The sequence below is a fragment of the Magnolia sinica genome, chromosome 16, assembly GCF_029962835.1.
Source record: "Magnolia sinica isolate HGM2019 chromosome 16, MsV1, whole genome shotgun sequence".
Lineage (NCBI taxonomy): Eukaryota > Viridiplantae > Streptophyta > Magnoliopsida > Magnoliales > Magnoliaceae > Magnolia > Magnolia sinica.
The window spans coordinates 14,429,826-14,456,291 of NC_080588.1; the positions used below are offsets into that span (position 1 = coordinate 14,429,826).

At 37.9% G+C, this 26,466-nt stretch overlaps 1 protein-coding gene across 7 annotated transcripts in view; it reads right to left on the reverse strand.

The window, feature by feature from the left end:
* Window positions 1-26,466, reverse strand: part of LOC131229870 (asparagine synthetase domain-containing protein C4F6.11c) — an 89,666-nt gene that overhangs the window by 13,418 nt on the left and 49,782 nt on the right. The window contains exons 8-13 of one of the 7 annotated variants that reach the window (XR_009163633.1): window positions 21,472-21,625; window positions 16,935-17,028; window positions 13,381-13,553; window positions 4,848-4,922; window positions 4,629-4,745; window positions 1,675-1,731 (exon numbers count right to left, since the gene is read on the reverse strand). Coding sequence is in view for 4 of the 7 variants with exons in the window: in XM_058225915.1 (XP_058081898.1) it covers window positions 2,512-2,586; window positions 4,629-4,745; window positions 4,823-4,922; window positions 13,381-13,553; window positions 16,935-17,028; window positions 21,472-21,625 (713 nt within the window). In the remaining 3 variants the exon portion in view is untranslated. The other 6 variants (XM_058225912.1, XM_058225913.1, XR_009163635.1 and 3 more) reach the window with 6 other exon arrangements.

A 26,466-nucleotide genomic window follows, 5' to 3' on the forward strand; every position in this document is an offset into this window, starting at 1 on the left:
CTCTAACTCGCCAAAGATCACCCCACCTCGAAAACTGCTCATCTTCCGATTCTTTGATCACCGGGAAGTCAAAGGTCTGGTCTTCAACAAGAACCTTGACAGAGGAGGGCGGCGTATCCCCTTTCTTCCTTCTAACTCTGACTCTGATAACGCCGATCTCCTCCCCCAACTTCGTCTTCATGTCCAATTCGAGATAAGAACCGAGATAGGCCGCCACTGAAATAAAGAACTCATCGAACCAGAGCTCTAATGGTATACCCCAAACTTGAAACCAAACGCTTTCCATGCCGAAGGTAGAGAAATCGCCCCATTTCATAACTCGCGCCGCCGGGCCTCCAGAATGGAGATGTCCAGCCATTAGCAGCATATCCGGGTTGATGCCAGGGCATACCTTCACCCATAGCTCGTTGAAACCCAGAGGTTTAATAGTGTAATTACCCGGTTGGAATCCCGTTGTTTCTGCTATCCAGTCCCACACCTAAGAAATAGGGGCCCCTTCCTTACACAAAATTACGATGGAGTCCTTGAGATTGTCACTGGCTTTGAGAAGCTTCTCCATGTTGAAAGCAATGGGGACATCGATTTTAGAGAAGAAGGGGTCAGAATGAAGAGGTTGCGGTGACGGATTGGCGGAGTTGACGGGGGAGGTTGGACGATTGAGTGAGGGCAGAATATGGTGTTGGTGGAGGAGGGCCTCCTTAAAGGAGGGGGCGTCCAGCGAGATTAGAGTTGGGGGGGAATGCGAGGTTGGGGGAGGGGGCGGAGGTGGGAGATTGGACAATTTCGGCCGGTAAACCTTCGGGGCAGCAGATCGGGGCTTCTGAGCAAGGGCGAACGGGGGCCTGAATCGCACCCTTTGAACCAGCATCGGGCGACCTGCAAACTTGACTCCATGCAGCATGTCCATTGCTCTGGCTAACTCCGTCTAGGAGGACATGATTACCTGACATATGGTTGAATTATCATGATTACCATTGGGCGGCCTGCAAACTTGACTCCATGCAGCATGTCAGGTATTTTCATGATTACCTGACACATGGTTGAATTATCATGGTCTTTGATGCTTTTTTCATTAGAGAAAATAATGCAGGGCCATTTTCACACTGGGCTCGAGTGGGGTCGCCTGTTGGATGCAGGGGCACACTCGGGGTGGGCGGCTCGTGATTTGGGGCCCACGAGGGGGGTTCAGCCGAGGTCCTAACCCATGAGATGTAGGGCCTGAGCTATGAGATAAAGGGATTAATTCACCATGCTCTAACAGTTCGAGCTTTTAGAGCAAGTGGTTAATTGTCCTGCATTAGAGAACTTAATTTTATTAAAAGAAAATAATTAGAGCTCCAAATTCAATGGATGATATCAAATGTTAAAATAGTCGGACCAGTGACTTCTTGAGCTATGCTCTATCCTAGTGGACCTGCAGATTTGATAATCTAGACAAACATAAATGTATGGTTGATGAGTAACCGCCATCTAAGAAATGGTGGGAAATAGACAGCAATCAAGCCTGGAAAAGAAATGTAAATAAAAATAACCACTTCAATGTGCCTTTGTCTGTTATTCAGAGGAGAAGAATTGTTGGAAAATAGACAGCAATCTAAACTGAAATAGAAATGTAAATTAAAATTATCAAACTTCAATGTGCTTTTGTCTGGTATTCAGAAGAGAAAAACAAACCTGGATGGCTCTCTTAGGCAGAACTGCAGCTTCACCCAAGCCCAATAACCAGGCTACCTTTAAGAAATTCAGCATGCACACTTCAGTTTATGCTTAGCATCCAAAAGAAGAACCAAACTCATATTTAGACATCAAGAAATGCAATCACTACTCCTGAATGTAGGTTTGTGGGCAGATGCCAAGTATATATACTCTAGCCCAAAAGTCAGGCTGGTGTGCTAGTCTGCACTGTGGTTTTGAATATCTATTACGTTATGACTGCATTAACCATTATATAGCAGTACTGGTCACCCCCATTATGCGTTATGGGGGCGAACTCGCATGTTAAGAAAAAAGGGGCTGTATCGTATCATTTTTGGGCCTGGATGATACACCCACCAGTACCATTATTCAAAACATTGGTCTGCACATTGTGTGGTCACAGTCGTAGGTTAAATGTGGACCAGCAACCATTTTATTTGTTGACTATCCATTTTTTTCATGTGAGCGGACTGACCTGACTTTTGGGAATGAACAACCTGCATCTCCATATATGTGACATTGGCACATTGGAAGCAAGTCCTCATGCCAAGCTATATGAGTAGCTCTTTTTAGAAAGGCTCTTAGACAATTTTTAAGAAACTACTCAACGATGTCGTCAATCTCTGAGAATTATGAGAAAATTAGGGCATCTTTACACTGATTTTGAGCTATAAATTTGAGAGGTGGTCAATTAGAGAATCTGCCCCAATCTTTCCTTGGCAAAAAGGAACATCAACTGCAGAAAAGAATTTGAAAATTCTATGGACCAGTGGTATGCAATACAAGTACAGGAAAAATAAAATATTTCTTATCCTGCTAACCAACGTTACCTGGGAACAGGTGTTGTGTGTGGGTATGGAATATGGATTCAGCTGCTGGAATCACCTGACCCTAAAATATCAAGACACGGTACCATGACAAGATACTTAATACCAAAGTTTTTGTGACATTTTCATTATTTTTTTTATATATTTCTAGAAGTCTATATTCTTAAATACACGAAAATGGTAGTGACATGTCGACTAGTTGCCAACCTAGGTAAAGCTGTAAAGGTTGGTTAACATTGTCTGATCAAATTTATTCTTGAGATGGATGGGTCATCCATGGATACAAATGCTTAATGCTTCAAATCAACAAAATGGACTATTAAAAAAAAAAATTGTAATCTACTGATGGTTAAGAAGATCAAATCAAGGTGATTCATGATAAGCACAGACAATTGGAGGGAGCACTTGATGACTGGCTTAGAATGATGATTGGTCCTTTTTGTTTTTATCATTCCGATCACCCATTTTGCTTTCCACTGAATTGATGGTTTGGATCTTCCAACAAAAATGTTCTTGAGAAACTTGGTTAATTCAAGTGGGGCACATATGATTCCCAATCAAAATCAATGGTTGGACCTTTTCTGTAATGTTCTGGACCATCCATTTTTTCCTTGCAATGCATGGGTTGGTTAGGATTGTCCCAGAAGACGATGAGAGAGATTGATGCAGGACAGTTAACCACTTGCTCTAAAAGCTCGAACTGTTAGAGTATGGCGAATTAATCCGTTTATCTCATAGCCCAGGCCCCACATCTCATGTGTTAGGACCTCGGTCGAACCCTCCTCGTGGGCCCCAAACCACATGGGTACCGCCTCACACGAGCCGCCCACCCCGAGCGTGTCCCTGCATCCCACAGGCTACCCCACTCGAGCCCAGTGTGAAAATGCCCCTACATTAGAGATGGATGATCCAAGGCGAGGGATTGCTTTATGGACAACATAGAGGGAGATTTTGACCATTTTCCTACTAACATCAGATCCAAACAACAAATTATATAAAACATAAATAATGTAATGTCCAAACAAGTGATAGATTAAGATACAAATAAAGTGCTACTCTGTAATGATATTCTAAATAGGAAATCACCTGAATAAAGATATTTGTACATCCAAACTAGGCATTGTGATATTTATATATTGAAGAAGAATGTTAGGGTGCGTTTGTGCAATGTGAAAATTGCGATTTAACCAGTATTTCATAAATATGATGTTTTCTTTAGTGAGAAATACTCCAGTGATCTCAGAGCAGTGGCCCTAGTTGGATCGGTCCACATGGACAGTCCTATCAACTCATCTGAACTGTCTATTAAGTCCAGAACACATTCTATAGACTATCATTAAAAAAATTGCGCCATATTTATTATAACTATCCCTTTTCCAAGTCATGGATGGGATGGTAATGATTGCCTAACAAAAGTAAGTCTTTAGAATCATAAGGAACTCATGATGGGCCCTAACAAATAGATGGATCAATTTGTTGATTTATTTATTTACTCTTAAGAAGTGGGATCAATTTGTTGATTTATTTATTTACTTTTAAGAAGTGGGATCAATTTGTTGATTATTTATTTATTTATTTGAAAGGTAACACTACCAGGGATTGAACCCTAGATCACTCACATACAGTACACTCTACCAGCTCATCTCATGAGCAGGAGACGGGATCAATTTGTTGAACCCTAGATCACTCACGTACAATGGTTTATTGTTTTATGAGAAGTTTGTAAAATGTTCAAAATCAAGCAAAAGTAAACAAAAAAGATTGACACACCTAAGGTTTAGGGCTTAGGTGCCTTTTGATAAACTGAAAAATAAGCACTGAAAATTAAGTGGTGAATTGTAATTTGAAATAATTTTAGGGATATTTTAGTCAAAAGTGAAAAGAAAGTTTAATGCACCACCCACTTTCAGCACTCAGCATTAAGTGAAGGGAGGGGAGTTGAAAAAAAAATACCTATATTTTCAGTGAAAATTAATTTAAGCATTTAATAATTTGGATTTGACAAACTATCTGAATCATATAAAATCACTGAAAATATCAAATTTCAGTGATAAGTGCTGAAAATAAGTTTGATCAATTGGCCCCTTAGAGTGAACAGATTCTTACTTCTCTCAAAATTTTCTTATCGCCTCTTCCAACTGGTTGATCAAGATCTGCAACATCTCTTAGAGGAATTTCAAGTAAAGTTCTGATAACATCCTCATCCAAGAATGGAAATCTAGCCTGACAATACAAAAGGTACATGCACAGTTAAAAACATGCAAAAGTTAAGAAAGATCAAATAATTATATGATATATACCTCCTTTCCATTATCAGAGATGCACCTGTCATCTCTCCCTAGGTTCCGTTTCCAAATTCTCTGCATGTCCAATTTCATCTCCTCTTCCAGTGCAAGCCAGCTGATGACAGACATTAGTAGGATAAAATGAGCGAATTTAATGATATGCAAACATGTCAAATATGAAGAATTATTTTTTAATTAATGGAGATGATTAAGAATCTGTGTACGTCATAAAAGCACCACAGTTTCTGATGGCAAATCAATCAATAAAATAACACAGAATAAGGGATAAAAGAACAACAATTTGCTAAGATTTTATTAGATGATAAAGCTAAGGGTGTGCTTGGGTGACATTGAATTACAATTTAACATGAACTTGTGCTAACACTATCACTTTTGAAGAGGACCTCTGACATGTTTTCCATGGAAATGAGTTCGGGAGGCATCGTTTTCCTGCCTTGTTTGCATGTGCTAAATGTGCTCTCAGTGCAAGAATCAAAACATCCACACATTGTGCTGTTAAGTGGAAGTACCATGGCCCATAAATTACTCCTATCCTCAATATTTGTGGGACACAATACAGATAATCCTCACTATTTATGTTTCTTCCCACAGGGCTGGAAGCTATAGTAGCCACTGTCAGCTGGAAATGAGTTTGATTCATTCACAAAATTATGGACTGAGAATGTTTTAGTGCTAAGAAACTAGAACTTTGAAATTCATTGTGTTGTCTTCCTCTTAGCATTTTGGAGTTGGTTTTGTGAGTAGTGTTTTCATGTGCTATCGCATAAGCAATTATACAATCGCACAATCGCATACATAGGCTCAGATCAGAGATGCCATGTAGGACGTATGACATGGCATACTCTAGCATAGAATGGCATAATGGCCAATGGCCATATTCTTGTAAAGTGTAACAAGTTGTACTTTGTAACTTGTATACTTGTAAGTTGTACCTTGTATTGTTTTCATCAATTCATCAAGATTCCAATTAGCAATAAATTTCTATTTTTGTAGTTTTCAATAATCAATTCTCTCTTGGTGTATCTTGTTGATTGTTTAAATTTGTTTTGTTATATATGATATAACTTAACTTATAAATGGTCTAATAGTCAAACTACAATGAAATAGGTAAAAAAAAATACCCATTCCAATCACTTGTAGTAATTAGACAGTTTTTTTGAATTTTTTAAAGATTTTTTTTAACGATTTTCCCTTTTTTCAAAATTTTTTAAGCCATCATCCTGAGCGATTGCTTATACAATTATGCGATCACATAAGCATCGGCCAAGGCTGATGGCTTACACGATTATATGCGATTTGACAACAATTTTTTTTTTTTAAAGATTGGATATGACAACATTGTTTGGGAGTCCTATTTCACAAAAGACCTTCATATCCTTTGTCACCACCTTAATCCAAGATCCTTTTGGACTTTCCATCACCAACTGGTTTTCTTAGCACATCGCCAAACCATCGCAATCAGCTCTCCGTCATCTTGTATCATACTAGGTCTACTCTTTAATTGCTTTGAATGACCTCATTATTGATTCCATCCTTCAGTCTTTCCACACATTCATCTCAATACCAGTGCTCATCCTCTGGTCATGTTGCCCCATAACTGGTTGATGTTGATCTTATAAAATCTTTCCTTAATTTTCATTGAGCATATGCGGTGGTCACACAACACTCTGAAGGCACATCTCCATTTCATCCATCTAGCTCTACTTCTCCTAGAAACAACCCCACTGGATCTCTATTTCCTTTTGAATGATAGAGCAGAGAAAACCAAGTATCAATTTGAGGTATCTCCTATCCATCAATTTTAACTAAAACCTCATATCTACGACTACTACTAAATTGTTCCTCTAAACCTCCCATTTAACGTTGGCCCTCTCTAGTTGCTTTGATCTGCAACGCTAAGGGATGTCATCCCAAATACTAATGGTTAATTCATCCATGTCAATGGTGCAACCTAGTTATCAAGTCAGTGAGATCTCGATACCAAAATTGCAAAGAAATTAAAGAATACTCACAAGAACAATAGAGTAGAAAGTGAGAGAACTTTTATTGATGTCAACATTTTTCTCTTACAAAACTTAAAGAAGAATCACACTGGAAAATAATTCGAATGACTAACTTCGACACCACCACCCCCCTTTTATATATACCCTAAGGGAATCCTTAATTGAAATCTCTACAACCAAGAGAATCAATCACAATTTATTAAAAACTAATCTAATCTTTCTTCATATGGCATAAGCCTAATGAAAAGCAAACATGGAAAGAAATTAAATCTCCACATCCAAGCCCATATCTTCAATCATATCAATTATACCCTCATCACATTTTTAAATCAGGCCATATATCTCCCGAAAATAGTAAATTACATTCCCCAAATCTATAAATAATCACCCCAAAAATCAGCATATGTTAGGCTCTACGGTGGGCTATGGAAATATTTCTTGTCGGGCCATATAGTGGGCCTAGATAAGCTTAAGTGGGTTGGGAACTACAGTGGGTCGTGGACCTGCATCAGTCAAGCACAAAAAGGCAAGCGTTTAGTGAATACCCTTAATGAAGAACCACTACTCCATTGAACTCATCTATTTTACTACCTGCCATTGTCAATCTTGAAAAAATGCTTATATATGTCTTTAATAATGATGACAAATCTTCTAGGGATCAACTGCTAAACCCATGGCAGAATAAAATTCACGATCAGACTAAACATGAGATTCTCAAACCCACACAACGTGTATATATTTACACTTCTATTTGATTCAAGGTATCCCGTATCGGTATCGGTTGGCGTAACAGTGCCCTCTGATACCCATACAGATACGAGGGTGTAACGGCGATATGGGGGCGTAACGAACCGTAACGGTGCAATTTTATTTTATTTTTTGCCAAAAAAATATTAAAAAATATGGATTAAATCCGGAATATTTTAAGCATTCCAAATATGCATTCATTTATAAATGGGAACATGTTTATGGTGGTGTAATAGTCTACTCTTTGGTGAGAAGTTGTATCGGACTATCTAATGAATTTATGAACCAAATAACCTGAATTTGACTACAAAATTCATATATTTAATTTTCTAAATATATAATTTATATACTTAACAATTTGCTATCATTTCTCCCAGTAGTTCTTTTAAAAAAATGAAATTAAATTTAGGTAAATGGCATTGCCAATTTGGGGCTGACTTGGAGGACCAATCCATGCCCCAAATCAGCCTCAAATTCATGCAATTTATTGGCATTATCCCACTTATGAATTGGTGGACATTTATTGGATAGTGAATCATGAAAAAAAATCAAAAGGCCCTATTTTAAAAAATAAGCGTCCACAAATTAACAATTAAAACTATTCAAACAATTTGATTTTGGCATTGTGAGTTAGCAACTACAGTTCATAATTTAATTGGTAAATTTTAAGTTAATACATGTCTCATGTACAATTTTTTAAGGGCCCGAATTAGGCGGGACTCGGATTGTGAAGTGTAGCACACGAGTGTCAAAGTTTTTTGGGCCCCACCATGATGAATGTGTTATATCCACACCGTCCATCCATTTTGCCAAATAACTTTAGGGCATGAGCCCAAAAATGAGGCAGATCCAAAGCTCAGGTGGACCGCACCATAAGAAACAACAATAATTAAACGTCCACCATTAAAAATTCATTGGGGGCTACAAAAGTTTTAGATGAAGCTGACATGTGTGTTTTCTCTTCATCCACGTCAGTGTGACCCAATTAACAAGTTAGATGGAAAATAAACATTACAACGGACCCGTGTAACAAAACAGTGCATGTGCACTATTCAGCATGCACCGCAAAACACAAAAAAATAAAAAAATTAAGTGCGTGGCTACAGTCCATTCCGTTTTTGTTGCCGGAAATGAAAAAGAAGAGAGGGAAACCGAAAAGAAAAGAGGGAAAGAAGAGAGAGAGAGAGAGAGAGAGAGAGAGAGAGAGAGAGAGAGAGAGAAGAAGAAGAAGAAGAAGAATCCGTTGCTGCGGTGGCAGGGCCGCAGCGGCAGCCACATCAGTCCGAGAAGAAGAAGAAGAGGAAGAAGAAGAAGAAGAAGGAGAAGAAGGAGGAGAAAAAGAAGAAGAAAAGAAAGAAAAAAAAGTTATGTTTTTTTTTCCCTATTTTTTTTTTCCTAACGGCCGTTTCGACCCCGTATCGCGTAATGGCATCGGCCGTTACCGTTACGTATCGGCCGATACAGCCGTATCGTAACGGATACGGGACACCCTGATTTGATTCCTTACACAAATTAAAGAACTCAGGAGTGAAAGTTAGTTACCTAAAAAGTGATGCGTTAGTAATACCATGAAAGAAAGCTACAAAATGGAAAGAATAATTCAACAAGATGTATATATTCCATGTTTCTCATTCCTGACATGCAACCCAGTCAAGCAACATAAATGGATAAATATAAAAATTGGGAGAATGGGTTACTACAGACAGAAGGGAAAACATGTCATATTAGATTCCCAACCTAATATGTCCAAAAAGATTAAAGAGGACAAACGAAGAACCATTTTTCCTATTCATCCTTTGAACTTGCTAGATCAAGGTTAAAAGGGTACAGGAACTGCTAAGACTTGACCTTTTCTAGATAAGAACAGAGCCAGTATCAGGTTTTCATATAATGATTCAACCCAAAGAGAGAATCCGCACTGCAAGAACATCTTTAGTGCCTTCGATTACATTAAAGCAGTATTTAGAAGTAACCCCGGAACTCATAGTTGAGTATGTTAGTGGGCTGACTTCATTATGTACAAACCCATGTGTTCTGGATCAGCAGTTAAAAAAAAAAAAAAAAAAAAACACCCAACCTGAGAAGGAATGTTATTGCTTTCCCCATAACCCATGAAATAATATTCTATTCATTTGTAGTACCTGAAAACGAACAAAACATTTTGATGAAGACATTGAGCCATCATATAGGGTCTACCAGAGGACCCTCACTGCATCCCCAGCTTTATGTTGGATGGACAACATCTACATGGGCCCCAACGGGTCACTTTGAGGCCACTTTAAAGACCCCACATGCGTAGTCTGTGCATCTGGAAGACCACATACTAGGAAGATGCAGGTGAGTTGCGATCAGAGTTTTTGACCATTGGATTGCGGCTGTTGGCCCATCCGACAGTTAGATCATCATCTGTGGGTCATCAAACTATTGGCCCACCTAGATCTTGGACCACATAGGTCCATAGTGTACGCATTTTAGTTTTATTTATATTTTGGACATTATTGATGGTTTAGATCAATATTCAAAATATCGGTATCACGTTATGTATCGCATCCTTGGGATACAGATACGTATCAGTTATCGCACGGGATATATCATTTGTATTGGGTAATTTATCAGACTTTTTGGGAAATATGGGGAAACATTGGGGAAATGAATGAATTTTTCAATGAAACTTCGGGGATTGTTAAAAAAGACTTTAATACACACTTTTAAATCATAAGTTTTCAAAAAAGAAATGCACATAATAGCTTTCCTTTGTATAGGGTCCTAAGCTATGCACTGTCTAACTGAACTAATGTAGCTATATTCAAATCGAATACATAACATTTAGAGTGTATGTGATATTCATTTCATCAAACACACTTAATTACTTCGAAATTAATCTTAATTGACATCTGGTTGAAGGGAAATTTTGAAAGAAATTAATATTTTTAAAAAAATTGTTATTAATTTTTAATTAAAAGTTATTTTTATTTTCCGAAAATTGACAAAGACTTAACAAATCAATAGATCCGCCCTCATACATGCTTGATTTCATGTTTGGACTACAACAACATTGCAAGCAATTTGGGAGACATTGGAAATTTTTTGAATTTTCCCCAATTTTACACAAATTGGACCACCTACACTCAAATTTCAAAATTAGAGTGTATGTGATGATCGTTTCATCAAACACTCCTAAATACCTCGAAATTAGTCTAAATTGACAGCTAGTTGAAGGAAATTATAAATAAATAAATTAATTAATTAATTAATTTTTTAAAAAAAACATGGAGAATATGAAGAACCAATGGATATCAAAATCAAAGCTCCAACTCCATGATTTTTCATGCAAAACATGAAGAACCAATGGATTTATATCCATTTGACACTGATTTAACATAATTGCAATGAAATAAAAAGATTGGAAATTACAAATGCTCAGCGAATTGAACATGTGGGAAATATCAGTACTACGTGTACATTTCGTATTGCATAGGTGGGATACAAGATATATCGTGGGATATATTAGCCGATATCATTGATATTTAAAACATTGGTTTAGATTAGGATTTGATGTTTTTATTGCTTATTTGGATCATGCACAAAAAAAAAAAAACCCTTAAGGGTATTATTGGACGTCCAACCCTAGCCCACAATTTTAAGAAGGAAAAAAAAAAGAGAGAGAGAGAGAGATTTCTTTCTTCTTCCTCCTTACATGGGGCTTGTAAGTGAAGTTCTATATCTTTTCAGGGATTGAAAAGAGGGTGTGAAGCCCAAATGGTGATTCTCAACTATTGTCATCTTCTTTCTTTCGAGGTACGTTTCCATAATTTCTACTTCTTCCAATCCAAACCTTGAATCCCCATTCTTTTCTTCTATTTCCTTCTTCCTTTTCTTCTTTCCTTATTTGAAATCCACCCAAACCCATCCAACCACTAGTTGTATGGGCCCTCCACATGGTCGTACCCACATGGACACCCATTGCTCCTCCCTTTGCTTCATTTTTCTCCTTTGTTCCCTATACAAAACTCTAGCTATAATCCCTCTTTTCTTTCTCTCTAAACCCTAACCCTAGTTTCTCCCCAAATCATAACCCTAATTTTCCTATTTTTGTCCCCTAATCCCCAAATTGATTCCAAAACTCAAAATCACGAATCTATTTGAATGCTGAAACTCATATGCTAGAACAGGATTCCCACATCTCATTGGGACCTATCTTTCCTAATTTTATTTTGATTGAGCATTGTGGGATGATAATTTTGATTGGAACCAAGCTACTTGAATCTGAATTTTCTGTTTTGTCGTAGAATGCTTGATTTAATTGTAGTAATCTGAAATTTGGTCTCATCTAGCATATTAGCCTAGAAAATATTCATCCTGCATCACATTTTTTTAAATGGAAAAGCATCCCACTGGCCCCACTGGCTCCACATCCCAAGGGAATTCAAATGCAACTCTTACTAGAATAGCTAAAACTAACTTGTCAATGGTAATCAGCCTATGTAATAGACTATGAGATAGTGCTTGATTGTAATCAACCTATGTGATAGTCTATTACATTGTGCCTGTGGAAGTTCTATGCTCTCATTGCCAGTCCCTAGCCTGGATAAAGGAGGGTTGCGTCAGGTTGGGCCGGCATCAAACTTATGCCTTAACTTCCAACATGAATCCTAAGATAACCTCAATTAGTTTGGAAAAAGGCTTAGATAATGATGATGATAACGAGAATAGCTATAAAACTAAAGTAAATAAGCTCTGCCCCCAAAATAAGGGCACATGCCATAATAAAGGTATTGCAGGCAAAGATGCCAAAAGCATGCACACAAGTGACTTTCATTCTGCAAATAGGTAACATAGACATAGACATAGACACACACATGTATGTTTACAATGGTTCACATAAAAAGACAAGGATTAGTCTGCGATGGATACTGACCAAGATATATACAGCACAGCAACTGCAGAACATAAGTGGGCAGCAGAACCACTATATGACTTGTATCTACAAGGAAATAACAAAACTGACAAAAAAACCAGAAAGTATAACTAGTGTTTGAAATATTGGTCTCGCGTTATGTATCGCACCCTTGGGATACGGATATGTATCGGTTATCGCATAGGATATATTGGTTGTATCGCGTAATGTATCGTTGTTGTTGGAAACATGGGGAAACATTAGAAATTGGTCAAATTTTTCAATGAAATTTCAGTGATTGTTAAAAAAGATATCAATACACACTTACAAATCAAGACATTACAAAAAACAAGTGCACATAATAGGTTTTCTTTGTATGGGGTCCTAATACATGAGTTGTCTAACTGAATTAGTGCAAGCATATCCAAAGTTTATTCATATAATTTATAAATGTAAGAAGACGAGTGGAAACACAAGCAATACATTCAAAAGCAAAAGAAGAATCACTAAATCAGGTTACATACATGTTCGATTTTATGTTTGGACACAAATTGCAACCGATTTTCCAGAAATTGGGAAAATTTTAATTTTTTTTCAATTTTCTACAACTCGGTCTTTCTCCTCCACATCTCAAAATTGAAGCTCCCAAACCATGATTTTTCATGCTAAACATGAAAAAACATGGATTTGTAACAATTTGACATTGATTTAATATGATTTACAAGAGAAAAAAAAAATCGAAAATAAAAAATGCTCACCAGATCAAACATATGGGATGTATCCCATTACTTGTGTGTTTTGTATTGCACAGGTGGGATACAAAAAATATCGTGGGATATATCGGCCGATATCGTCGATATTTAAAACACTGAGTATAACTATGTCAAATCAAAATTAAAGCATACCCTCCCAATCTGTATTTTGTCCTATGCCTGCTGTAGCCAGCGCATTGTTCATCAGCACCAGAACCAACTAGAAGAATTTTGGACTTCGATCTGTATTTGTGACACTGGACCCCTTCATTCACCCAACCATCTCCTCGAGCTGCCAACCATAATGCTATCCCAATGTTCAGGTCCTGGAAAATAAGAGGAGATGAGTAAATGAAGGTTTCCTGGTAACTGTTTGACACAAACATGTGTGTTAGCAAACACAGTGTGCCTTGCTATGAGAAGCAAACAATTCTTGAATTTTTCAGAAACAGGTGGCCTTAAATAGGAAGCAGGATGGCAAGCGTAAGTCGCAAAATAGTTCTTCTCATAGCCCACAGACTATTAGATAAATCTAACCTCATATGCATGTTAAGATCTAAGGATGATTACTGGGGCATTCAATCCATAAGGCAACTAACCTAAAAACTCTCAACCATCATGAAACTGCTCACATTTGATATCAAACTGAATTTTATGAGTCATGTACAATTTTTTTTTCAAATAGCTATCAAACTTAACCATGATTTGTTTGGATTAACATCTAAGATTTGAAACACAAAGTAAAGGGTCTTGGCAACATTGTTCATAATTTTTTGGATAAAAGGTTGTTAGTGAAAATAAAAATAAAAAATTTAATAAAGAAGTGTACCACTATGACATTGATGATTAACTTGGGAACAATATGTATATCAGTGTTTGAAATATCAGTATCGTGCTACGTATCGCACTCTTGGGATACGGATACATATTGGTTATCACATGGGATACATCGGTTGTATCGCATAATGTACCGATGTTGTTGGAAACATTGGGAAATTAGTTGAATTTTTCAATGAAACTTCAGTGATTGTTAAAGAGAGAGAGAGAGAGAGAGAGAGAGAGAGAGAGAGAGAGACATTAATACACACTTATAAATCAAAATATTTTTTTTAAAAAAAGGACATAATAGGTTTTCTTTATATGGAGTCCTAATCTATGCATTGTCTAATTGAATTGATGCAAGTATATTCAAAGTCTATTTATATAATTGATAAATGTAAGAAAACGTGTGGAAACACAGGCAATACATTCAAAAACGAAAAAAAGAATCACTAGATTAGGTTGCATACATGTTTGTATTTATGATTGGACACAAAGATTGCAACTGATTTGCGAAAAATTGAGAAATTTTGATTTTTTTTTTTTTTTTTCAATTTTCAGCAACTTGGCCCATCTCCTCCAAATCTCGAAATTGAAGCTCCAAATCTATGATTTTTCATACAAAATATGAAAAAATCATCGATTTATAACAATTTGACATTGATTTAACATGATTTACAGAAGAAAAAAAAAAAGGATTGAAAATCGAAAATGCTCACCGGATCAAACATGTGGGATATATCACACTACTTGGGCATTTCGTATCGCATAGGCGGGATATATAGGTCGATGTCGTCGATATATATATATATATATATATTATTGCAGAAGAAAGGGAACAAACAAAAGGAGAACATAAAACAAAGGGCCAATGACTCAGTAACATGCAGGCGCAAGCAAAGAGAACTACAATACAAAAGGCCCCATCATACCCCTTACAAAGTGAGTTATCCATGGATCATCATGTTCATGGTCTCTCCAATTTCCATTGCTTGAGGCAATCATGGGATATTTGAAGAACGACTATCACGCTGAATCCCTTGGCATTTACTTATTTTTCACAGCCATCAGTCCAAGTCGCCACAATGACCCAAACGGGCTGCATCATGCCAAATAGTCTGGTTCTCATACATTGGAGGCACATGTATGGTGTTAGAATCATCTGATGGGTGGCTTGCATGTCGATGATTAAAAGCAAAAATGACAAACAGTCAACAATCAACATGGAAAAAAGGAGGCCTCCCACTAGATGATAAGAATCTTAAGATGGTTTGATTGTGTGATTTCTGGGCCATGGCTCATTCCACACGGGACACACCAAAAGAATAGCCTGGATCCCGGACACTGGTAACAAATTTATGGTTACTATAGTATTAGAATCACTTATAGGCATTGTCACAGATATGGGACTCAGAAAAGATTTTGCAATTTGAAAAACTATTCATGGAATGAGAAGATTTTGGGAAGAGATGCAAAACTACTCAGGAAACATAAATGTATAAATCCTTTGTTTATTTTCTTTCTGTCTTCCTTAGTTGTGGGCCAAATAAGTCCTAAATCCTTAAGAGTTTATTTTAAAATCTAGAAAAGGAGAGTAAAAAGACAACACTTACATGATTTTCTTCGTTTATTTCCTTTAATTTTAACTACTGAATAATTTGTGAATTGTTTGGGAGTGTGTGTGTGTGTGTGTGTGTGTGTGTGTGTGTGTACGGAAATATGGATAGTGTTGTTTCAATGCTTACAAGGAAGAACAGAAGTTTGCCATGCATTGATTTTGGGAACCTCATAAGACGAGTAAAGTTCCCAGCAGACCTCCCTTGAAATTTCCAAATATTTTAATACTACTGATTGGACATGTGCATGTATCAAGTCCCTCAGGAGTCCGTCAGTTACATCAACTGTTCATATCGGATGTTGAAATACACATAATTGCACAAGTTAACATAGGGTACCCAACCCCATGGGGCATGAGACATGTCCATCGTTTAACTCTTCCATAATCATGTACGAATTGTATCCTACAAAATGTACCTAGTATGCAGTCAATTTACCATTTATAATGCAATAACTAGTTCACTTTTTTCACACTAGACAAATTTCTTTGTGTGATGTTTGATCAATCTAAATTTCTGGATACTGTTCCATTGGCACCATTCTTCAAGCCTCCAAAAGGTGTCATTAATTGTTGACAATTGTAGGAGTGTCATTTACCATGATATGTGGCATAGTACAACATTTGTAGAGCCATGTTACAATCACATTCACATGCATAATCTATTGGATTAAATTCATTAAGAATCCAGTTGGTGAAAATGTTGAAGTACAATAATGCACTTTAAGTGTAATTGTCTATTTATGCTGCACTGAATGTCATTATACAAAATATAAATAACATACAGGGCCACCTCACAATTTCATTAGTGTGCATGACAGCAAAGGAAAAACAGAATTGCAACAAAGCAGAAAACTATCTGGATTCTATAATGAGGTTTTTAACGTGTGATTGGTGAAAAAATAAAAAGGTAATTTTCTGATACCAAATCATAGGTTTTGTTCACTGGCAGATGGAGTGAATTCGGAACACTTCGAATGCAGCTTGATTTCTTGTATGGTGATCTTGGTCAAAGGAGAAGATTTATGCTGCTATGTGGTCCTGAGGTTTCGAGTAAGATAATCATAGTGAAGAAAGAACAACATTCTGAGTTGCAAACATGATGGTATTTACATTTGTCTCTTAGTTTCACCAGCAAGCCTGTTAATTTACTAGAAAATGAACTGTTCATCATTGGAAATCCTCAATTCCTGTTTTGCTTCAAACTCAACAAGCAACTATGAAACAAACGGTAAAATGAAACATTTGTTCCCATAAGAATAAGATTGGGTACCATGTAGGTTTTAGCAGGATTTATGAGTGATGTTACATGCTTGGTTTCTGAGGTTAAACTTGATAAATCAGCATCGATCTCCACAAGGCGCCATCTGCATTCAGATTCTTAAGAAGTTATGAATTGGGTTACCAAAAATGGAAAAAATTATAGATTGGACCGTAGACCACATATATTTTCCAGCAATGAATTAATGAAATTATAATTTAAATGTGAGAAAACATGTACAAAAGCCAGTAACTAATTATTGTGCTTCAGTTGCTCTATATCCAGAGAAAAGGGAAATTACATGATTGAGGAACTAGTTGAAAAGAAGTCAGTGATAAAATATGCCCATTGTCATATTGGTGAGTAACAAATCAAGTTAACAAAGGGTCAAGGTATTCCAAAATGGTTACGTAACGGCCATAACGTAATGGTAACATGTTACAGGGTCGTAATGGCCACTACGGAAAAACTTAACCTAAAACAGCCTGTAACGGTCCATTACGGGGCCGAAATAGGTAAAACCAAAAAAGAAAAAGAAAAAGTTGTAACGGTCCGTTTTGTAATGGTAACGGTAGTGGCCATTAAGGCCACCATTACCATTATGGAATACCTTGTAAGAGGTAGCTGCAGGCCCATTTTGAGTATGCCTGAGCATGGCCCTATTATTAATCAGGCAAACTTTTTAAAGTCTGTGATGACCCGAGCTGTAATGGAAAAGCCCATGCCCAAGCTAGGCTGCAGCGGTGGCAAGTCACAAGGCCATCATAAGTCTTAAGTTAACAAAGGGTGGCAATGGGTCGGGTTTGGGCATGCCCATTGTTCGGAGTATCCTCAATATTATCTGTATCTTCAATTCGGTGATACTGAAAACATTGGTACTAATAACACTGGGTTCTACTAGTTTTTAAACCTCTAAAGCCTTACTCTAAACCTCCAACTGAGCATGTGTGTGTGTTCTTGCCATCTTGGTGCTACTAATTTTTAAGCCTCTAGATTCTAGAGCTTTACATCAAACCTCCAATTTAGAGCGTGTGGGCATATTTTAGAGCCTTATTCCAAGCCTCCAATTTAGTGTTCACGTGTGGGTGGGTGGGGATGTGGTGGGGCGGCAGTGGCGTGCGTGGGAGGGAGGTGGGGGGTGTGTGCATGTTGGTGGGTGTTAGGGTGTGTTTTTTGTGGGTGTAGAGGGTGTATGGGAGGGTTGTGGAAGTGGGTGCATGCATGCGTGTTTATGTGTCTCTCCAATGTTTCTCATACCATGATACATTACACAATACATGCAATATTTCCTGAAATTTAACACAATGTTTCATGTCCCAAGGGTGTGATACATGGTGCAATATTGATACATAAAACATCACATGCCTTTAAGGAAATCTTAAAACTACCATTATGGAAGAAACTAGATTTTAAATAATTACAAAGTTCAAACATTTTCTTCATAAATAATTTCAATGCATTTACAAGGATATCTTCTCCAAGATAGGAGATATAACTGACTGCCTTTCTAAATTGATATCACACGCAACAAATGTTAATACCCAGCTAGATCTTGATGTATGTACGAAACCATCAAGCAAGAAAATTGATGATCCTATTTTCAATAGGCAGTTTAACCTGCCTTAATATAAACATGCAATGAATGTGGTTCATAACATCAGTCAGTTTATGGAATCTATCAGGAACCCATGTTACGTTGGCCATCAAACTAACCTCATGGTTCCTGCTCATTAGTTGCTTATGTGATCTCCAGTCCCAAGATGATTCTGACCAAGCATGTTACCTAAAGTCTAGATGAAAGGTGATGTCTATTATTAGCTTTTACACATAGCTAGACAACTGTCGCATTCCTTGACTTAAGACTTAGAGACAAGCTCAGAGCATATAATGAAATTGACTTACTCGAGACATTCTAGTTTATGTAGTTAATGGTAATCAAAGCCCCAGTCAAATTGCTATGAAAACTAATGTTCAAAAGAAACCAGGCATGTTGAAAGTTCATAAACCATACATGAGATGCAAATTCTATACGTTGTTTTGTTTCTTTCTAAAATTCTGAGGAATAGGATGCAACCACTTGTAACAATAGTGGAGTTCTAAATAAGTACTTAGTTAAGATTCTGCTTCTTCATCTTCCACTTGAGTTTGTCAGGCCTCAGGAGAAGTCAGTTGTCTCTTGTATAGAAAGCCAACTGAATTTTGGTACTGAAACACCTAAGATAAAAGGAGAAGAAACAAGAAATTGAAAGCAGCAGATCACCCACCCAGTCAGAGCACAAAAAGCTAGAACCAAAAAACAGCTCCTACAAAGTTCTAATCCTGATTAAACAGCAAAAAGTGTAAAATCCCAGAAAAAGTCAACCTTCAATACATCCCTATATTCTCAAATTTCCTACAGATCTCAGCCAATGATACCAAAAGATCCCAAACTTCATTCTTAGTAATTTTCAACTAACCTTCTAGCTTCTAACTAATCCCCGCAATGTCATAAAATACCAGGTTTTGGAACTACCACACTAATTGAAATTAAAGACCCCCTGAATCTTTCTTGAAAAGTATGTCCTAAGTAAACCAAAATAACAACTAAAAGTTTCCTCAACAATCCCCAATTTAGAAGAGCTTAAAAGTCCCCAACTGACGAAATTTTCAAGTGTTATAAGATTTTTAAAGTGCCCAAAATTCCTCTCCAGAATTCAAACTAGGAAACCTTAAATTTCCATTTGGGCTTTTGCTTCTAGTTGTCCTCCAATCAAGAATTGATTTGCACTATTCTCCCCTAGTTGGAGGCTTGGAGGGATTCAACCTCGAGTTCAAATATTTTAGGAATTACCACCATCTTTTCCACCAAACAAAATACTTGGACATAACAGCCATGCCCATCTCACTTAAACGATATCGAAAAAAGAAAATCAGAGCCACTTTCTCAGGCATTCCACAAAAGACCTATCGTGCATATCAGAGCCACTGTGCAGTATTTTGCTCCCTTGCTTGCTGGACAAGCCTGTTAGATCTTGAGGCCTTTTCTCTTCCACTGCAAGTCCCTGTTTTATCTCTGTCAAATCTACTTACTTCGTTCCAGAGCTCTCAGGCATAAGTACCTCAAATTTCTATGATGTATCCTCTATCAATGGTTCATTCTTGCGAGGGAACTCAAAAAAGATGGGTGCAATTCCATCTTTGTTAGGAGGACACTGATCACAGCTAGATGGATCTTCCTCATCCATTCTTGCATCTGTGATGCTCCTTTATGTACAACTCAAGCAGACATTGCTTGTCAAGTGCTTCAATCTCTGTAATTGTATTCTTCTTATGCTTGGCTATCTTCTTACAATAAAAAAGCTAAATCCAATTGACTTCTCAGCACCTCGATCCTTGCATCAAGCACGTTCTTTTCTAGCCCACTAGAATTGCTGAATTCAAAATCCTCCCACAGAAGGATCTTCCTTCATTACGAATATGTCACAAATTTGAAGTTTAACCCAATGGGATTCAACATGAAATTGGGGTAGAAACATAAAAATAAAAAATAAAAAAAAATAAAAAAATAAAATAAAATAAAATATTAATTGAGATGCAGTAACAATAATTCTAAACAATCAAATCAACCACCAAACTAGAACAAAAACAGCTCTACTAAGTTCCAATTGCAAGTCAATACTAGAACCGGTAAATTTCCACCAACAGTCAACCTCAAGAATCAGCCTTCATAACCAAGAGTTTCACACAATGTCTCTGCATTTGAGTTACTGTGATTTTAGCCCACCATTCTTTAGTAATTTCCTGACCAACACTCTTACTCCGAAAAAGGCCCAGCACTTTCAAACAAAAGGTTTCTAGCAGACCAGCCGAAAAATTGGTCAAACCCAACTGCGAACTTGGACGTTTCCTAATTCAATTCAAAGAACTCAATTTCGTTCCTCAAAACCAGTGTTATAACCTAAACAGAAAATGGGAATTTTCTAAACAATATCCATCTATTACAGAGCCAAAACCCCTAGATGATAAAAATAAAATAAAATAAAATTTATGGGGTCTTGAAGATGCCAAAAATACCCCTCTGAGATTAAAGGAAAAAAGAAAAATGAAAACAATGCACTCATAGTTTCTAGTATGGTTGTTTGCTTGTTACTGTAATGGAGTTCTAATAGAAGGAAGACTCCATCTTTAGAATATTGCTTCTGGATTTCATGCCAACTAAATATTTCTTTATATGTATTTAAGCTACTTAGCATGATCAAAGATCTTGAACTATAGATAGAAGAAAATATAATCTCAATTTCTTGAATTTCTTGACTCTGGCTGTTAATGTTGCACCCAATTCCCATTATTTTCTTTTATTCAGATGCGACAATTAGTTTGAACTTTGATATAGGATGCAATTCAGTAATTGAAATGAAAGTCCAGCAAGAAGAAAAGAGAAGTTTGGTTTGATACAGAAAACTGGTGCAAGGTATGCACAAAGTTCAAAGCTGCACAAATCACCATATATGCAGTCAGTGCATACAGTATGTGTAAATTAGGGTAGCACACAAAAGATCACTGGGATTACCTTCTAGATGGAGCAATTCTTTGAAGTTCCCTTACCCCTGACTGTGCAGTAATTCTATCTGGAGCAAGCTGGCCGTCAAAGCTCACATTTAGCAGATCGATCTCATCTGTCAACAGAGAGTAGATCTGAGCAGACATGTTCACAGAAGGCATCACTGGAACAAGAAATTTAAATAGTGAATAATTCCAGATTTTTATTTTATCAAAGAATGATTAGAAGAGTTTGGATGAAGGCTAGTTTGTATGGTGGAGGATCTTGAAGAGGTCAAGTTCTAGGCAATGGGCAAAAGACGAAAAACTCAGAATAACAAAAATAATAAAAGATCCCTCCCATCCACCAAGCCTATCTGCACTCAGCGACCTCTTGGTCAACAATCACCTCCAACCTCATCAGATGTCACTTGAGTTTAGTTGCAGAGCATTGTTTTTAGCATGATTGTAAACAGCTCACATCCATGGGGACAATCAGGAAAGCTTGGAAATCATTTAATGCCAAACTATCATGCTCAGGTGTTCACTCTCGTGTTGATCCACTTATGTTCCTTCATTGCAGTGTCACAGGGACTATGGAATCAATTCTTCCATCTTTTGGTAGTATCTTGGGCTCTTCATCAGACCATTATGAATGCCCTAAGTGGTTGGGGTAAATGTCCTTTCTCTCCACATGGGGAGATCGTCTAGAATATGGTTCCATACACATTCATATGGGAAATCTCGAAAGAAAGGAATAGCAGAACTTGTGAAGATGAGGGCGTTCCAGTTGAGGTTCTTAAAAGAAAATTTCAATTTATGCTTTTAGAGTGGGTCGTGCCTGTCTTTTCTTTTTGCCATAAAATTTTCACTATCATTAAAAAGAAGTACATTCGACCAAGGCAGAATTGTTATGTATGTATGTATATAAGGATATAGGACAGGGTCGAAATGCTATCTGAATGCATGTATGTATATTGAACGGAAAATGGGGGAAACTTTATTAACCAAACAGAGAAACGGCCAAAAAAGGATGGAGCCCACCCAAAAAAGAAAAAAAAAACCATTACATCAACGAAGCCTATTTCCCATGAGGCATTCCCTCTTACATTTACTGAGCCCCAATGCCCAAGATAGAGTTTTTCCTCTTGCCCTCGCGAAAACCGCACCACTAGACTCGGAACTATTGTTGGTGTGGTGATTCTGTTCTGTCCAAACAGACCTGTAAGCCCACAAAGAAAGAGAGATGCCAGAGAGCCTTTTCTTTCTATCACTATTTTCCCTTACAAGCATGATAAAAAGTTTCCAATCAAGGCAGGCATTACTCATTGTCTACTGAAGAGATTGAGGAACTCCCTCCAAATTCCCAAGGCCATCACACAATGAATGAAAAGATAAATAATCAATTTCGCAGTTTCTAGACATGAGGCAAGCATTTGTAATAACCATTCTTCTTTTTCTCAGATGTCTATAGTCAAGATTTTGATTTTCAACACACGCCAAGAAAAGGCTATCACTCCAAAGGAGCCAGAATAGTTCCAAATTGAGCTCTCCAGAGAAAGGGGGCCAGGCTAGGTCCGCTTCACTGATTATCAAGCTGAAAAATGATTTGACCCGGAGTTCCATGAAGGAGAAGACCTCTAATGCCATCTACCAAGACTAGAGGGAGAAGGCGGAAGCTCCTACTGGTATGCTAAAGCATACAAAACCAATATATCCTCTTCTCTCAAGTTTCTGCAGAAACTCAAAGACCAAAAAACATTCCTCCTGCCGTTGAACTAAAGCATTGGCCAACCATAGCTCCCCGGTCAGAAAGAGACCAGATAGTCTTAGGGAAATCATGTGACAGCAAAGAGCTTCCAAGCCAAACATCTACCCAAAATATGATTCTGGCTCCATCTCCCACTGCGGAAACTATCCCATTAAAGTAGTCCTCCCAACCATTGACCATAGCTTTCCAACACCAAAAGCCCTGTACCGCAAAAAAAGGAGTGAAACACCCCAAATGGGAAACCCCATATTTACATGAAATGATTTGCTTCCAGTAAGGCAGTGACTAGCATTTTCCAACCAAACCTCCCTAACCATTTCCCAAGCAACGTTAGATTCATGACCTTGAGATTCTTGATACTCAAGGCCCCTTCCCATTGGGGCTAAAAACCCGCTTACCATCCCACTGGATGGATTTTTCTGGTCTTTTCTTCTTTACCTTGCCAAAGAAAATCGCATTGACGCTTCTCAATGTGGTTGACGACTTACACTGGGCATTTGAAAAGAGTCAAAAGTGGATCAACAAATTGAAGAAGACAAATTTTAATGAGGGTAATCCAATCCCAAAAGAGAGATACCTACTCTTCCAAGCTGATAGCTTCCACTCCATTCTTTCTATCAGCAGATTCCACAAATGCTTGTTGGCTTCCATGTGCATAAAGAGAAAATGAGCTATGATGATGACAATGTCCCAGTCTTGCAACCAAAGGTCCCCACTGCCTATCATCTAGGATAGAACTTGATGGACGGAGTGGATTTTAAATGGACAACATGGTGGGCCAACACAGCCTGATTGTTGTACACAATGCTTAAAACAATTGTTGTTGAGGATTTCGCTCCCTCAGATTGTACAATGGGAGTTGCGTGTACTCCGGCAGAGTGGGACGGTAATACACAGGCACTCAGGAATTGTCCATGTGGACTGTCCAAATACCATTACAGCCGAAAACACTTTAATGTTTAATTGCCATCCAACCTTTTGGTAATGTAAAGAAGACCTATATATTGCATGTATTTTTTACTTGAGTTGCTTACTACCTATTGGATTGTGCTCTATTGCCCCACCATGATGTATGTGTTTTATCTACGCCATCCATCTGAGATTTGGATAATTCTCATTTTTAGGATCATTCCTTAAAATAATATGGTAAAATGGATGGGCGGCATGGATATACAGCACATGCACCAAGGTGGGCCCTAACAAGTTTTAATATAATATTCTTTTACAGATAAAATGTTGGGAGGAAGAGGAGAGAGACAACTTGATAAAGGGTGGCAATATGACCGGCCCACTCCCAATAATCGATTTGGAAGTATATGTAATTTATGTGGCCATGTATCAAGGGGGGGGGGAGGGGTTAACCCGCTCGAAGAAGCATTTAGCGGGAGGGTATCGCAATGTTGTGGGTTGCCCTAAGTGCCCACAGGATGGGCGAGAAGAGATGGGGGCCATATTGAAAAAAAAATTTGTGAAGACAAAAGATGAATGACATGCACGACCGCATGGGACAGGGAGATTTGGGAGGAGTTGGGGTGACCACCATATGTAGGTGAGGAGGATGTAGTGGATCTCGATGGCGATGATGATCCCGAATATAGACGCGCAGTTCAAGAGTCCATACGGGATTAATGGGAGAGGGATCGGGATAGGAGGTGTGACATGAGTAGGCCTAGATTTGAGGGGTCTATCCATGAGCGTGGTGAGGGGAGTGGAGCAGGGAGAGTGTAGTAAGGGGTAGTGGAGCAGGTAAGAGTGTTAGGGTTGGACCAGGAGAGGGTAGTAGGTGGGGAGGATTATGGGACATGGGCAGGAGTAGTAGGGTGCAGGTGTCGGATCTACCTTCAGATCCGAGGATGTACAACGAGGCAGGAGGGACACAAAAGAAAATAAATGACATATTTAGTGAAGGGGATGTGAGGAATAAAGTTAAAAAATTTATAGCAAAGTTTTTTATATACGATCAAATCCTTGCGAATGTCGTCGCAAGCTTGCACTTCAAAAATATGATAAGTGAAGTGCAGCGTGGGGGTGAGGATGTGCAGCCGCCCACGCCCTTTGAGATCATGGGAAGTATTTGGATGATGAACATGCAGAGATGAAGACATATGTCGATTCGTATAAGCAGTCATGAGAGATGTACGGTTGCACCGTGTGACGATTGGACCGAACCAACGAAGATATTGGTTATAAATTTTATGGTCTATTGCAGGGGACGAGCAGTGTTCCTAAAGTCTATAGATATGAGTAATAAGATTAAAGATGGTGACTACATCTATAAACTAATGCACAACGTCATGCAAGATGTTGGGAGGAGAAACATTGTGCAGTTTGTTACAGACAATGGGAGCAAGGTATCCCGTATCGGAATCGGTTGGCGTAACGGTGCCCTCCAATACCGATACGGATACGGGGGCGTAACGGCCCATAATGTTACAATTTTATTTTTTTTTGCCAAAAAAATACGAAAAAATATGGATTAAATCCGGAATATTCTAAGAATTCCAAATATGCATTCATTTATAAATTGGAACATGTTTATGGTGGTCTAACGGTCCACTCTTTGGTGAGAAGTTGTATCGGACTGTCTGATGAATTTATGAACCAGATAACCTGAATTTGACTACAAAATTCATATATTTAATTTTCTAACTATCTACTATCAATGATAGATATATTAGAATGAATGTAATATGAAAATATCTTACATTAGGTGTTTGTAATTATTTTTAAGGAATTTCTCGAACATACCTGTGGATGTGACTGTGATTCATGTCTATGACCAGTCATCCTCAAGTCAAGAATATAAATAAAAAATAGTAGTGTCTGATATACTCCCCTGCAACTTGATTAAGGGTTACTTGATCGGTTGTCAGGGGAGCTATTTTAAATACAAGTTCGGCAGTGTGCCAGTGTCAAGTGCGTGCTTGGCTTCTTGCAATAATACTGTAGTGAGCTGTCTGTTGTAAATACTTACCTTAATACAAATATATACTTACAATCACAAGTCACCACCAAAATGAAAATCTGTTTTTTTATGGTTGCTCGACCTCCACATCATCGTCATCGTCATCATCAGGTTGAGGCAGTCCAATAGGTGTAGGTGTTGCATATTCATAATATCCTGTGCTAGAAGGAAATACTAGATCAACGAAACATATCCTGACTAGGCAACGACTCCAACCTCGAGTAAGGATATCCACCAGTGCCCGTCGAATAGTCATACTGGTGCCCGTACTCAGGTTGTTGAGAATCTCG